Source organism: Episyrphus balteatus, chromosome X (genome assembly GCF_945859705.1).
Source record: "Episyrphus balteatus chromosome X, idEpiBalt1.1, whole genome shotgun sequence".
NCBI classification, from domain to species: domain Eukaryota; kingdom Metazoa; phylum Arthropoda; class Insecta; order Diptera; family Syrphidae; genus Episyrphus; species Episyrphus balteatus.
This window is the reverse complement of record NC_079138.1, coordinates 3,610,788-3,625,461: the sequence shown is the minus strand read 5'-3', so window position 1 is coordinate 3,625,461 and position 14,674 is coordinate 3,610,788. Positions and strand designations below refer to the sequence as shown.

Genomic DNA, 14,674 nt, shown 5'->3' with positions numbered 1-14,674 from the left:
TGGGGTCCATTTACACCGTGTACGAAAGCATTTGCGGATGCATATATCGTATCGGCACTTTTTTAGTGTTTTTTGAAGTGTTAAAAAAAAAATACAAAAAATAGTTAATAGTGATACGTATATCAAAGGAATTCCAAATCCATTGAGTTAGAATCAACAGAAAGGTATTTTTAAGCTCTATTCATACATGAAAAAAAACCAAATGTTTCTTCGAGTTCTGGTTATGGAATTATTTGCAACAAAACATGTGTTAATTCCTTACAATCGGAAGTAGATATTTTCGGATCAAAGTGTGGAGACAAATTTTGGTTTAATTAAGGTAAAAATAAAATGCACGACTGGGGCGCAAGTATAATAAATTTTTGTATAGGCTTAATAAAATAAAAATTATTAATTTAAAAAAGTGTAAAAAAACTATTAAGAATTGTTTTTAAATAACAAAAACACTCTTTTAAATGGTTTTAATATTTAAACTGAAAATACAATTTAATTTCTTATATATGTCAAAGAATTTTTGGATTTTTTTTTTCAAAACTTGAAGGACCCTTTTTTTCAAAAGTTTTTCAAAAATATATTAATTGTGCAATTCTGATGAAATAATTACATAATTGAAACATAAAAATAAATTTTTAAAAAATTGATTTTTCCAAAAACCAAAAAAAACTTTTCAAAAAAGTAGGTACCGTTAATTTTTTTTCAAAAAAAAAAAAATGTATTTTTTTTATAACTCCCCGCCACTTTCCCCCCCAGATACCGCACGCGCTGGGGTCCATTTACACCGAGTACGAAAGCATTTGCGGATGCATATATCGTATCGGCACTTTTTTAGTGTTTTTTGAAAACTGAAAATACATTTTAATTATATATCAAAGAATTTTTGGATTCTTTTTTTCAAAAGTTTTTCAAAAAAATATTAAGTGTGCTATTCTGAAGGAAACATGTTTGAAACATAAAAATAAATTTTCAAAAAATTTTATCAACACGTTTTCGAAAAATTGATTTTTTCAAAAAAAAAAAAAAATGGTTTTTGTTTTTTTTTTTAATGTCTTTAGTTAGTAGAAATGAATAGTAACCGGAATTATGTACAAATTAGTTCATCAAGTAGCACAATGATATGAAAATTGGTATGAATTTATTAATTTTGGTGAAAAATTAAAAAAAAACCGAAAAATATAAATATTAAATTTTAAATAAAAAAAAAATTATCCCACGCCCCTTTCCCCCCCAGATACCGCACGAGCTGGGGTCCATTAAAAAAGAAATAAAAATAAAAATGTAAAAATTTAGAAAAGAATTAAAATATGATGAAAAAGCATACAAAAGCACTTGTTAGATTAGTAATCTCGTCATTACTTTCAAGAGGATTATAAATGTATTTTATAAAAAGGGACTTCTAGCAATATTTTACCAAATGCATGCTGGGAACCTTAAGGCATCAGTTTGAAATTTCAGCATGGTTGGCTTTAAAAAATTGTAACTTTTTTTCTAGATGTTGTACAAATATGATTAAAACATCATATTAAAGCTTAAATAATAAACTTTTAGATGATACAGAATATCTTTATAGGTTGCGATATAAAATAATCGACTTTAAGGTGATGGAAGAAAAAAAAAAGGTTGATATTCTTGCTGTTTTGGATAAAAATTCAAAAAATTCCTTTTGGAATATTTAAAAACATTTATTATAGGTTGTCATATAAAAAAAAATGGATTCAAAGGTGATGGAAGAAAAGAGGACACAGTAACGAAAAAAGAGGACTGTCCTCTCTAAATAGATGGTCTCCATAGTTATGAAGTATACCATACAGAAGAATTTTTTATGTAATTTTGCTAGAAGTACAATCAAATGTGTTACAATTTTCAGTATTCTTAAAATAGTAGAATTACTTAGTCTTCTTACTTCTAGCCAATTCGCTTGCAAAAAGTGAAGTAATTTTCAAGGATTCAACAAAAAACAGTGAGATCAAATACAATTTATGATAACCAAAAAAAAAAAAATTCTTTATTTGCTCACTTCGAGTCAAATTTCTGAATCTTACAATATAAATGATTGGAGATTACAATAGAAAGACTTCCCCACCAGGTTGATCTATATAATAAAGATCCTAAACCCAGTTGATGTTAGTAAGAGTGTTGCGATCTACCAAAGGATATAATAGAGTAGTGTAAAAATTCCACTTTAAAAGTAAGAAGGATGCAAAAAGGGGAAGTTACGTTTACAAAGGGAATATGTGTATAACGGAATAGTTATACTTGTGGAACATGTTGTCGGCAATTCTCTTGAATTTAGTCAGAGAATATTATTTTAACATGAGAAAAACAATAAGATAAATGGTTTGTAACTGAAATCTAAAAACTTCTAAAAGTATATTAAAGAGATTTCAGAAAATATCAGAAGACTGCAAGAATCAATGATCTATTTTAGATCACTCAAAGAAAACATTATTCAATCGCAACCCATCGATAAGCAACAAACCATTGCACAGTTTTTTGATGGACTGATGGATGGTATTGAACGAAATGTGGCGAACAAATTTTCAAATATAAATGGCGACAAATTAGGCATTTTATAATAAGGTTTCCTTCGATATGTTAAAACAAAAACAAGTGACATGACGGCGAAATTAAAATTTTCTGAAGGCGAAAAAGTATTGTGTTTTCATGGGCCACTCATCTATGAAGCGAAGGCTCTTAAGAGCACAATTACAAAAGATAAACAAGTAAAATATTACATTCATTATGCCGGGTGGAATAAAAATTGGGACGGATGGGTACCCGAGAACAGAGTTCTTAAATGCAATGAAGCAAATGTACAGAGGCAAAAGGAGGTATCCAAACAACATTCTTCGTCGGCAGGAAGAAACAAGAAAGCAACACCAAAGGGAAAAAAGATCGACAACGGTGCAGTAGTAAGCAGCAGTTCTGGTGCATGTACACCAAAAGATGGAAACTTATACTAATTGTACAATGCTTAGTTGTTTTCGGAAGTGATATATTTTCTCATTTAGAGAAATATAACATTATATGACCAACGAAACTTCTCGAACTCACATTTCTTTACACTTAGCTAAAGAAATTTTGCAAAACATTTGTCTTAGCGATATAACTAAATCTAAGAGCAACACTGCAAATTATCCTTTAGCGAGTCAATCCACATGGAGACTCAAAAGACTAGCAATGATTTTGACAAGACTTAGTAGTATCTTAATTGGGGCATATGCGGAATGGATAACTGAAGTTTTTTTTTTGTTGAAGTTGTCCTTTAAATTTCATTTAGTTAAATTATAATTCATTTATGTGATACCTCCCCTCACATCCGAGGAGTGATAATAAACTTTAACCAGTGAGTGAAAATAAAAAATAAATAAATAATACTAAAGTGATTTTTTTAAAAGAAAAAATAATAATTAGTGAAAATGAGTGTGTTTGGTGCACCTCATTTATAAGCGTCTCGTCAGGCTGTGCAATGTCTAATATGCACAATTACAGAAATTCTTTGAATTCGGGACAAAAATATTGCCATTTCAAAAAATTGGTCCTACTATGTTGTGTATAGTTGAAGTAATGAAGTGCATTAAAGCTGTATTCGCTAAAGGATAAAAACTTCTGAACTGAAAAATTTAAAATAAGTACAAAACACCTTTGTATGATCTCAAAATAGATTCCCAAATAAATGCTCACTTGGAGAAAACAGGCCACTTTTCATGCATGGACATGAAAACTGCGAAGATGAACATAGTATTGAAATGCATTTGCCATAATAGCCAAAATTATGGAAGGTTTCAAAGAAATGTTCCTATTTTGGTGGGATCATCTTGAAAGCCTTTTAATTCCTCGCAAAAGGCAGTATGTACTTCTAGAGAAAAAAAAAAGTGCTAGAGGCTGGGAATCGAACCCAGACCTCTAGCGTCATAGCCCATCGCATCGCAAAGGTATATTTGAGGAGGGTAATCCCAAACAGGTATTCCAAAACAGACGGAATAATTCACTTGCACATAATAAAGATTTCAGGACGAATGTAACCGAAACCGCAAAAACTGCCTACACTGTTCTTCTTGCTTGCAGTTTATATAATATAATAGTTCTAGTACATTTTATCATCAATAGTCTTTTAAATAAAAATAATAAATTTCAATTATTCACATTGTGAATTTGGGTGAAGTCAGCTTTCAAGCGAAAAACCTAGGGCACAATCACAAAAAACAGCTACAAGTTCAACATTTCTTGGTTGGACGATTGGATTGAATTAGAACAAGATTATATTCATAATCACAAAGTTTGGTTGGGAGAAAAAAAAAATCTTCCTAATGACAAAAGAAGAGGAATCAAAAATGTTCTAGAAGATACACGAGGATATCGAAAAGGAAAAAAATCCAATTTTTAGGAGGACAGGATTAACGTGGAAAAATTCCAGAAATTTGTTTGTTTAAATCAAGGACAGAAAAAGACGGTACAGTTTATGAAGATCTCGTAATACAAAAATATTTTTGTAAAGATTAATGTTATTTTTCTTATATATATTTTTGAATTCATACCATGTTTGTATGAATGTAATATTAGACTATAAATGGACTTTGAATTTATGTTATTTTTCTTATATTTAAGAAATATAACATAAAAAAATTAACAGCGTTCAACGCTGTTAAAAAACAAAAAAAAAAAAAAACAATAAATCCAAGTCCAACTAAACTCAATCGACTTTATATTATTGCAACAGAAAAAAAAGGATATTCAGTGAGTGGTGATATTTGAAAAACGGTGGCAAATACAAATGATACGAAAAGCTTTATTTGTTGGTTTTCACCTATAGTTATTGCGGATGAGTTGGAAAATATCATCGAAATACAATTATACATAATGTACATTGTAATTCTTTTTTTTTATGAAATCTCTAAGAATTTTTGCTTCAGTGCCTGCAATCTTTGGCAACCAGGAAACACAATACTTGGATTTGATTAAATAAATGTTGCAAAAGAGTCTTGAGCCGACCGCCGATCCCGAACATGTTCCATTAACGAAAGTATCTTTGAAGGAATCTATCTATAACTAAAGACTTTTAAGTCAATTAGCTTTTCGAAATAAATTTAAGGATAGAATTTTAAATCGTTTGGTAATCTTTTGAAAGTTGATATTTCTTTCTTTCAGATGAGTCGTTTCAAACATGCAGACTTTCAAGATGACGATACAAGTCCAAACAAAGTTATTTCATTCATATCACAGAAATATGAAAAAAAACGCCCACACTTTCTCTACTATCTACCAAATTTATTAAAATTTGTTTATGTTTTCTTATTTTAACAGGTGAACTTACAAAAATTCACCAGGTTCATCAAGAGGTGGAGTGCAACACAATGAAGCAGTGTTTAAAATAATCTAAATACAATTTCAAATATAAATGGGGAACCATACCTATTACATTATTTATAGGGTTTCTAACTGGACACTGTCTAACAAAGAAGACGGCCGCAAATCTCAAAATATTTCTTCAGAAGTTGTTTTACTGAAAGATGTGATGAGGAGCGGCTTTCTTCTTTTCCAGATTCTCCTCCTAAAGGTACTCAATGTCATTGGAGTCGAATAGTCCGTCGACTACACCACCGCCTCCATTGCAGGCACATAAAAGAAGACGAATCTAATTGCGAGATTATCTCGCGAGCACAAAAAAATATGAACTTTTTCGCGCTTCAGATGAAGATTCAATCATCTCATCTGTGATACTCCAAAAATATATATCAAAACGTATTTTTTTATATATTTTATAAGTAATTGTTGTAAACCCCTTTAGGGTATACATTAGCGTATGAACACAAACCATTTACCAGCGAAGGACAACAAAAATGTATTAAATGAAATAAAAAGTTTGTGGCAAGACCGACAGACAATGAAGGTGCAAAGCCTAGTGAGTAGTGATAACAGATCCAAACCGCATTCCCATGTGTTATGATTTAATTTCAAAAGGACCAACTACAATTAACCGTTGAGTCCTTATATTCTTGGAAGCAAAAAGCAGTACCTGTAGAGAAAAATATAGAACTGGAGGCTGGGAATCCAACCAAGACCTCTAGCGTCATAGTCCATCAACGGTATACTTTCATACAGGAAATCCAACACAGACGGAATAATCCACTTGCACGTAATAAAATGCATCAATTTGTTGTGAGATAAATTTGGAACATTAAATTTAATTTCAAAAGTGATTTTTATTTCCTCTCGAAAAAGGAAAACAAAAAAAAATTAGTGCAAAGGTATTTTAGAATAAATATTAGAAATGTTAATAACAATGACAAAACAAAAAATTTAATTAGGTGATCGCAACACTGCACATCGGTGCGTACATTAAACACCTCAACACTCTGCAAGATTTCAGAACCAATGTAACGGATGCAGCAATTATTGCATACTCTGGTCCTCCTGCTTGCAATTTATGATAATAACTTTAGTTTAGATTTATTATCAATAAGAGTGTTCAAAGGAAAAAAAAAAAAAAAAACAAAATTAAATGTGAAAAACATAAACGAAAAAAAAGAAGCATTTTAGTCGCCTCCTACGACAGGCATGCCTACCTCGGGTATATTCTTCCACCCCGTACCCGAAGGGGGCGGATCAATTTTGTCTAGTGTCTTGAAAATTTGGATTTATCTTTAAACCAATAAATTTTCAATCCTTTTATTTAAATTATTTTAAAAAAATGAATGGAAAATGTAATTTCCTATACAAAATAGAGTCCCTTGAAATGATGAGAATCACAAAGAACGAACCTTTTCATTTACAAAAGAATAACAAGAATTTTTATGATGTTATGTGTATTTTCGATTGAAATTGTGAAAAAATAAAAATGAGGAGAATTTCTGAGTGAAATCACTTTCACTTTCAAATATTGTATTTGCATGATAAAATGAAAAAATATTTATAAAAAAATTATTTTTTGCAAAAACGGCTCTGACTTAGAAATATTATTTTTTTTTTCTAAAAATGCATCCTAATAAAAGAAATCAGATTGTTTACCACTTTTTTTGAAGCTCAGAAGATGTTGTTTTCTTGCTTTTAAAGGAAGAATTTTATATATTTTTAATAAGTTTAAGAATTTTAAGAAACTTGAAGTTCGAGTAACTTAGTCATGCATTCTATATTTTTTTTTGGTGGTTGGTAAAATTTTTGGGGTTCACTTTTGTATGAATTAATTTTAATTAACATTCTGAATATTTAAAACACTTTGAAGAAAAAACACATAAATCCATAAATTTTTGTTTGCGATGTGAATATTTTGCGTTTAACGAAAGAAAAACAATGATTCCCCGATATACTAACTGCCAGAAGAGTCGAAACATTCGAGGTTGAATTGGGGGTTTAAAATAAACTCTTGAAAATTAAAACTAGTGTGCTGGAGGACCAAATGATATTGTGATCTAATCTTAGCTTTGCAGAAGCATTAAAATCCGCTTCAACCCACATAGAAAGAAAGCTAACTTAGCTTCCATCAAATGATGCGTACAATGGAAATCGGAATTCACCAAAAACACATTATGGCATCTGTAGAAAATGAAAGTTTAAAAATATTTAGAATTCTCTCTGGATACATTTTTTACCAGCGATTCCGATACAAATAACAATAAAGGCTTCCTCAGTGGTAAAGATCAGATCATGAATAAATCCCAAGCCTAAATAAGCTTGGAACGTTGCATGCAGGTCTCCCATTTTAAGGGCGTCCATATTTTCACGGAAGGATAATAAACATTTTCCAATCGAGATTCTATGGATCTCAATCCATAGAATCAGTGGAGATGATAAAAGTGTTGCATTTCATGCAAAAGTGTAAGTGTATATCATTTTTCTAGGAATTATCAAACAAATAAATAGAATGGAAAATCTCATCGAAATACAATTATACATAATGTACGTTGTAATTTTTTTTTTTTTTTATGAAAGTAATAATAATTTTAAATTTAATTTAAGAAAGAAAAATAGTTAAAAACATTAAAAATGCTTAAATGTAGACCTGAATAGGAATTAACTGTTCCATACAGATCTATTTCGGACATTTTCGAATGTTTGGATCCAAGATGCTACGAGTAATGTTCACTGTTCAGAATCCATAGCATCATTGAAACGGTATAATTTTAGTGTATTTTTATCGATATGCGTCGTATTTATATGACAGGAGTAAAGAGATCTAGGCAAAAGAATGTAAAGGGAAGGAAAACAGTCAAATGTCTGACTGACGAACTAAACAAGACCGAGAGTGGAATCTAAGCTAAGAATTGCAGAAGCACTACAATCTGCTTCAACCCACATACCATGGCCGTTTTAAGGATAGTTAAGTTAAATTGACAAATATCCCCCAAAATCCATTATAAGACTTTTTCAGGGTATAGAAAATCATAAAATTTATAAAGTGCATAAAAAATTAATGTTGTATTTCCCCCACCAAAGTGACAAGAAAAAACATTAACATTTAACAAAAATAAAAATAAAAAAATGTGATGACTAAAATCCAAGTGTGAATATAAAATTATAAACCAGAAGGAACCAAATTATAACCTAGTTATGAAATCTATCGTAGCTATGATTCAAACATAACAAAAAACTTTCAATTTTTTTTTTTTTATTTTAAGTGAATTAATTTTTATTATGCTTATAAAACAATAATAATGGATATAAAGGGTATTTGTAGTTTAACATAATAATAATAAAAATAATAATAATAAATAATAACTAAGAGCTGTGTGAAAGTGTACATGTGCTGTAGAAATAATACTTTAACCTTAAGTTTATATGTCTTTTAACTCTTTTAACTCATTTTAAAACGTTAAATAAAAAAAACTCTGTTATTCATAAACAAAAAAGCGAAAATTAGTACAAAATTATTTTAAAATAAACATACTGAAAGGTGGAAATGGAAATTCTAACAGAAGAACATTGGAAATTATCCTTTAGAGAGTCAATCCACATGGAAACTCAAAATTCGTCCTATAATACAGTATAATGAAAATACGGAGGACAATAGGATTTAGAGAATATTTTATTTAGGCGAGGAATGTTCTTTAAAGTGATTTATTTAAAAAAATATAATTAGCAGCGGTGTTTCGTCAGGCTGTGCAATGTCTAATATGCACAATTACACAACCCCTTTGAATTTAGGAGGACAATATTGCCATTTAAAAAAATGGGTTCTACTATGTTGTGTTTAGTCGAAGTAATGACTTATACCATAGACTTGGCCATTAATTGAACTATGTAAAGAAAAAATTTCATACGGACTACTTGAGCTATATTCGCATAAGTAAGAATTGCTCAGGCGCTTAATCCACAAAGTATATCAAAACAATTGAGGACAGCTTCTTCGTGTGGAGAAAACTCCATTTTATATTTTTATTATTTATTATTATTAATTATTTATTATTATAAAAAAGAACTGGAATAGAGGACATGATGACCCTCGTTGATTTCAATTATTTTTATTCTTTTTTCTTTAATATTTTTTGAATTAATACCATTTAATAAATATTCAATTCAATAAAGGATAGAAAAAAGCGCAGAACGAGGATAAAAACAAGACAAACATAAAATTAAATTTACTATTAAATGTCCTTTTTCGGAAAAAGAATTATCTTATATTTTAACCAATTGAGAGGAAGAAAGTTACATGAAAGAAGGTATCTTAGGAATATTTTTAATATTATGAGTGAGGAATTGTGATTATATCCCCAGAAGAAGATTCGGGTAGGAACAATCTTCATAGTTACAATGTTTTGCATTTATGTGCAAAATCAAGCGTAGTGATTAGTTTTTTTTATGAAAGAAAAAGGACAGAAGACAAGAACACCTTTGCACAAGTCAAATGAATTGAACAAAGATTTGGGTGTTTTCGTCCTACAAAACAAGAATAGTTAAAAAAAAGACACCTTGCACACACATAGCTATTGTGGTGCTTGTGGAGCTTATGCTTACCGACAAGTCAGTCCTGCCGTTGTCAAACGAATATTAATTCATACACCATCAACATCCTATGAAGTGCATCAGAGCTGGATTCGCTCAAGGATAAAAACTTCCTCTTATATAGTATGCTGACGTCAGACCAGCCTCTTGCAAGTGAGTGCGAGAAAATGCTGTACGCTCACATTTACTCTTACGCCGATACGCAGTCGGCCTAATACCGCGGCTAAATGCCATACCACCCAACCCATCATAATCAATACCACAACTGGCAATGGCAACCGGGACGGAACACCCCGAGGATAACGTAGTCAGTAGACTTGTAAAATTAAGCCTATTCATGTACCTACTATATTTATTTATTTTTTATTTTTTATTCATTGTAAAAGGTTAGGCCCCGTGCCAACATATTTTATATCAATCAATTTATTTCACTAGAAATAAGTTCAGCTTAAGTCAGTTGTAAATAAATTGTCAATTATTCAATAAAACAAAATTGAAAAATTTAAAATAAGTACAAAACACCTTGATCGCAAAGTGTTACTTGATAATAATATTATGGACAGTCCAAACTCTTTAAGTGAGAAAATTAAAAATAATTATAAAAAAAAAAAAAACAGCGAGAACACCTTGAAACCCCATAGAGCTCAAACCGAGGCACGACTATATAAAAAACATCCACGAACAACCACCAGAGGACACCCAAATGAAGAGAGCGAGTACATGTCACATGCTCTCATCCTCGCCAAGGAGCCCCAGACAGCCAACAACTTCTGCAAGGACACACACATAGCTACAACTTGCAACCGGTTAGTTCGCGCCGAAACTGCAAGTCACTCTGCACTCCCAAAGCCCCATTAGACACAAAGAGCAGGCACCCCAATCCCCACATAATCCACTGCCATGACTCCAGTCCCAATGCCACTAAGTGCAACACCTAGGACAAAGGGCACCATCACCACAGCAGTCAAACACTTTGGGGTGATCCCATAGCAGGCAGCAAGAGAGTCAGAATGAGACCAACAAGGCCACAGTCCCACCCAATCATCTACCAACTATAGCCTCAAGGAGTTGCGAAAAATTAAACATAACCTGAAATTAGGCATCCCACTCCCCACATCTTCTCCTGCATATCCACAGATCCAGCCCATTAGACCAAAGTAAAAACTCAAGCCAAAAGGCGCCATCACTATGGACAAGAAAACACGTTAGGGTAATCCCACAACAGGCTTTTTCACCCGCTGTAGGATTTGGGGATTGCGAATTAATAATCTAACCTGCCAAAGCACCCAGAGACTTCAGACATGCACAGTCGCAGACCAACTAGTTCCGTGCAGATTCCGGGCGATTATTCTTGACTTCATGTAAACAAGCAGTCAAGTCCTGCCAACAAGAACCCGCAATGGAAGAACCCCTTGTTGCAAAGTAGTACATAAAAACAAGAACAAAATGCTAACGAATCTTGGAAACCCGTTCAGCGAAGATGGCTAGACTTCTAGCCTTTTCTCTTGTTAGGAGAACTCGACTAAAGTCCCAAGCGTCATCTACCCGCTCTACACCCATTGCAGTGAGATTCCTGAAGTGGGTATATCGCGGAAGCTCGCGGAGCACATGCCTCCAATCCTCCCTCTCATCTCGATCTCCACATGCACATTCCACCGACTGAGTCAAGGTTCTCTCATGCAAATATTTAAGTGAGCAAACAAAAAAATAAATAAAGTGATTTGAAATAAAGAAATAACTAGTGGAAATGAAAAGTGTGCTTGGGCACCCCATTAAACTGCTTCAGAATCCTGCTTCAAGATGGAGAAACTACTAGAATATGTAGTGCACCAAAGAATTTAATATTGACTCTAATTTAATGAGTGAAAATCCACACGCAGGTAGATCAATATTATTAAATGAATAAACTGTCTTTGGGGAAGATTAGAAAATTTCATACTGACTATTTGAGCTATATTCACATAAATGTAAGAATTTATCAGGCGATTCTCAAGCGACAAAGTATATCAAAACTATTTAGGACAGCTTCTTCGTGTGAAGACAACAACTGACAATAACCATCATAACAATAATAGCAGCAAATAATATTGTTTGCAGTCCATTAGAACATTATAACTGGGGGTCATTTTTTATTTTACTGTTTTATACCGGAAACCGAACCTTGCTTGAAATCTGGTGAAAGCAGGTCCGGCAAATTCCTTAAAGATGTTTATTTTATTTTATAGATTTGGCAAAAATATGCCTATTTTTCATAAAAGGTGAGTTTTATTCAAAAAAAAAAAACAGTGTCAACAAAAGTTGTAAATAATGAGATTTTTTACAAAATCTTAGGCAGATTGGGATCATTTTCGGAAACCTCAACCGAAATAGCATCGCTGTACAATCAGTAAACGAAGGTTTATACAAAGTATCAGTGAAACGTCATGATTCCGTCAGTCATTAAAAAGCTGAAGAACCTAAAACTATTAATGAACTATGAACCCACCCGGACTTTTAAGTCTATTAGCTTTTTAAATTCTTTAGTGATAGTGTGTTCCGGATTGAAAACTACAATTTTTAAAATATTTTGTTGGTTAGAAAATAATAATAATATGACGATAAAAGTAATTCGAAAAGTCAAAAACCATTGATGCTTTTATATCATTTCCTAAAGGAATATGACGAACTCCCAAAACTTTCAGGCAGTGAATTTTCCATCCACATGCTCTCTTATTTCTATATTTTCTTATTTTCACCGCACCTAACCTATAAATCTATCTTATTACGAGTTAATCCAGTGAAGGGTAATTATTACCAGTGAAGAACAACAAAAATTTATTAAATGAAATAAAAAGTTTGTGAAGGTGCAAGGCTTAGTGATAAAATATCCAGACCAAAATTCCCATGTGTACAAATTTAATTTCAATGAATGAAAAGGACCTAATACAATTAACCTTTGAGTCTTAATATTCTTAAAAACCTCGCAAGAGGCAGTACATGTCAAGAAGAATACAATGTGTAAGTGGTGGAGGCTAGGAATCGAACCCAGACCTCTAGAGGAGGGAAATCCCAAACAGGTATTCCAAAACAGACGGAATAATCCACTTAGGTTAGGTAGCAGTGGTTTTCAGGCAAATTACCCGACAAACTTAGACCCTTATGGATCCATTGTGATACCACAAAAGACTAGCAAGTTGGAACTCACTAGCTGAACCACTCGGGGCTTCTTAGGAATGAAGATAGACTTTTAACGTCCGTTTTCACTAGATCGCTAGTGTATTCATTCGTTTTGTATATTTGTTTCGTGTGAACTGAAAATTAATTGGTAGTGCTGGCAAAAGTGCTATTATGCAGGATATCGAAAAGGAAAAAATCGAATTTTTACGAGTACAGGATTAATGTGGAAAAATTCCAGAAATTTGTTTGTTTAAATCAAGGACAGAAAAAGACGGTACAGTTTATGAAGGACGGTACAGTTTATGAAGATCTCATAATACAAAAATATTTTTGTAAAGATTAATGTTATTTTTCTTATATGTATTTTTGTATTCATACTATGTTTGTATGAATGTAATATTAGACTCTAAATGGACTTTGAATTTATGCTATTTTTCTTATATTTAAGAAATATAACATAAAAAAATTAACAGCGTTCAACGCTGTTAAAAAAACAAAAAAAAACCTCCTCTCACCGCCGAGGAGTGATAATAAACTTTAACCAGTGAGTGAAAATAAAAAATAAATAAATAATACTAAAGTGATTTTTTTAAAAGAAAAAATAATTAGTGAAAATGAGTGTGTTTGGTGCACCTCATTAATAAGCGTCTCGTCAGGCTGTGCAATGTCTAATATGCACAATTACAGAAATTCTTTGAATTCGGGACAAAAATATTGCCATATAAAAAAATTGGTCCTACTATGTTGTGTATAGTTGAAGTAATGAAGTGCATCAAAGCTGTATTCGCTCAAGGATAAAAACTTCCTCTTATATAGTATCATAGTATTGAAATGCATTTGCCATACATAGCCAAAATTATGGAAGATTTCAAAGAAATGTTCCTATTTTGGTGGGATCATCTTGAAAGCCTTTTAATTTCTCGCAAAAGGCAGTATGTACTTGTAGAGAAAAAAAAAAAGTGCTGGAGGCTAGGAATCGAACCCAGACCTCTAGCGTCATAGCCCATCGCATTAATCACTGCGCAAAGGTTTTTACATGGAGTATGAATAAATTTTATTTGAGTATTTTTATGAAGAAATGAACTAAATAAAGATACACTGGGTAATAAAAGGTTGTTGAAAATAAAATAACAAAATTTATAATAAGTTATACATTATATTTTGATTTTTATGCTTACTAAGAAAGATTTTTTGTGTACTCATCGAAGCATTTTGTATATGAATCGAGATATTACATTTCTTGCAGGAAAAAACGTATTTTCTGGAACACTTGCGACATCCTTTTGATGACAGTGTGTTTGATGTTGTCAAAAAAATGATAAAAGTGACTACTTCATTCAATTCTTATCGTAGTGCAATTACCTTGTCATAACTTCTCTGAATTGATTCCTTTCAAAAATCGATAAACAAAATCAGCAGCAGCCAACAATGGACAATTTTTTTTAAGTCTCACAATTTGATTTATTCTTTGCAGAGCAAAAAACCAACTCTTGTGTTGTATTAACCTTCATAGTTCGTGAGAATAGAAGTGGTAAATCAGAGTTGACCGAACTCAAACAAATGAGAAAAAGTGATGGTTTCA

The 14,674-nt window shown here is 31.8% G+C and overlaps 1 protein-coding gene across 1 annotated transcript in view; it reads left to right on the top strand.

Moving 5' to 3' along the window:
• The first annotated feature begins 1,011 nt into the window (after positions 1-1,011).
• Positions 1,012-14,674, top strand: part of LOC129920542 (vacuolar protein sorting-associated protein 29) — a 501,662-nt gene continuing 487,999 nt past the window's right edge. Inside the window, exon 1 of the mRNA XM_056001862.1 lies at positions 1,012-1,023. Within this exon, the coding sequence (XP_055857837.1) occupies positions 1,021-1,023 (3 nt within the window). The 5' untranslated portion in view covers positions 1,012-1,020. The remainder of the gene's footprint in view (positions 1,024-14,674) is intronic.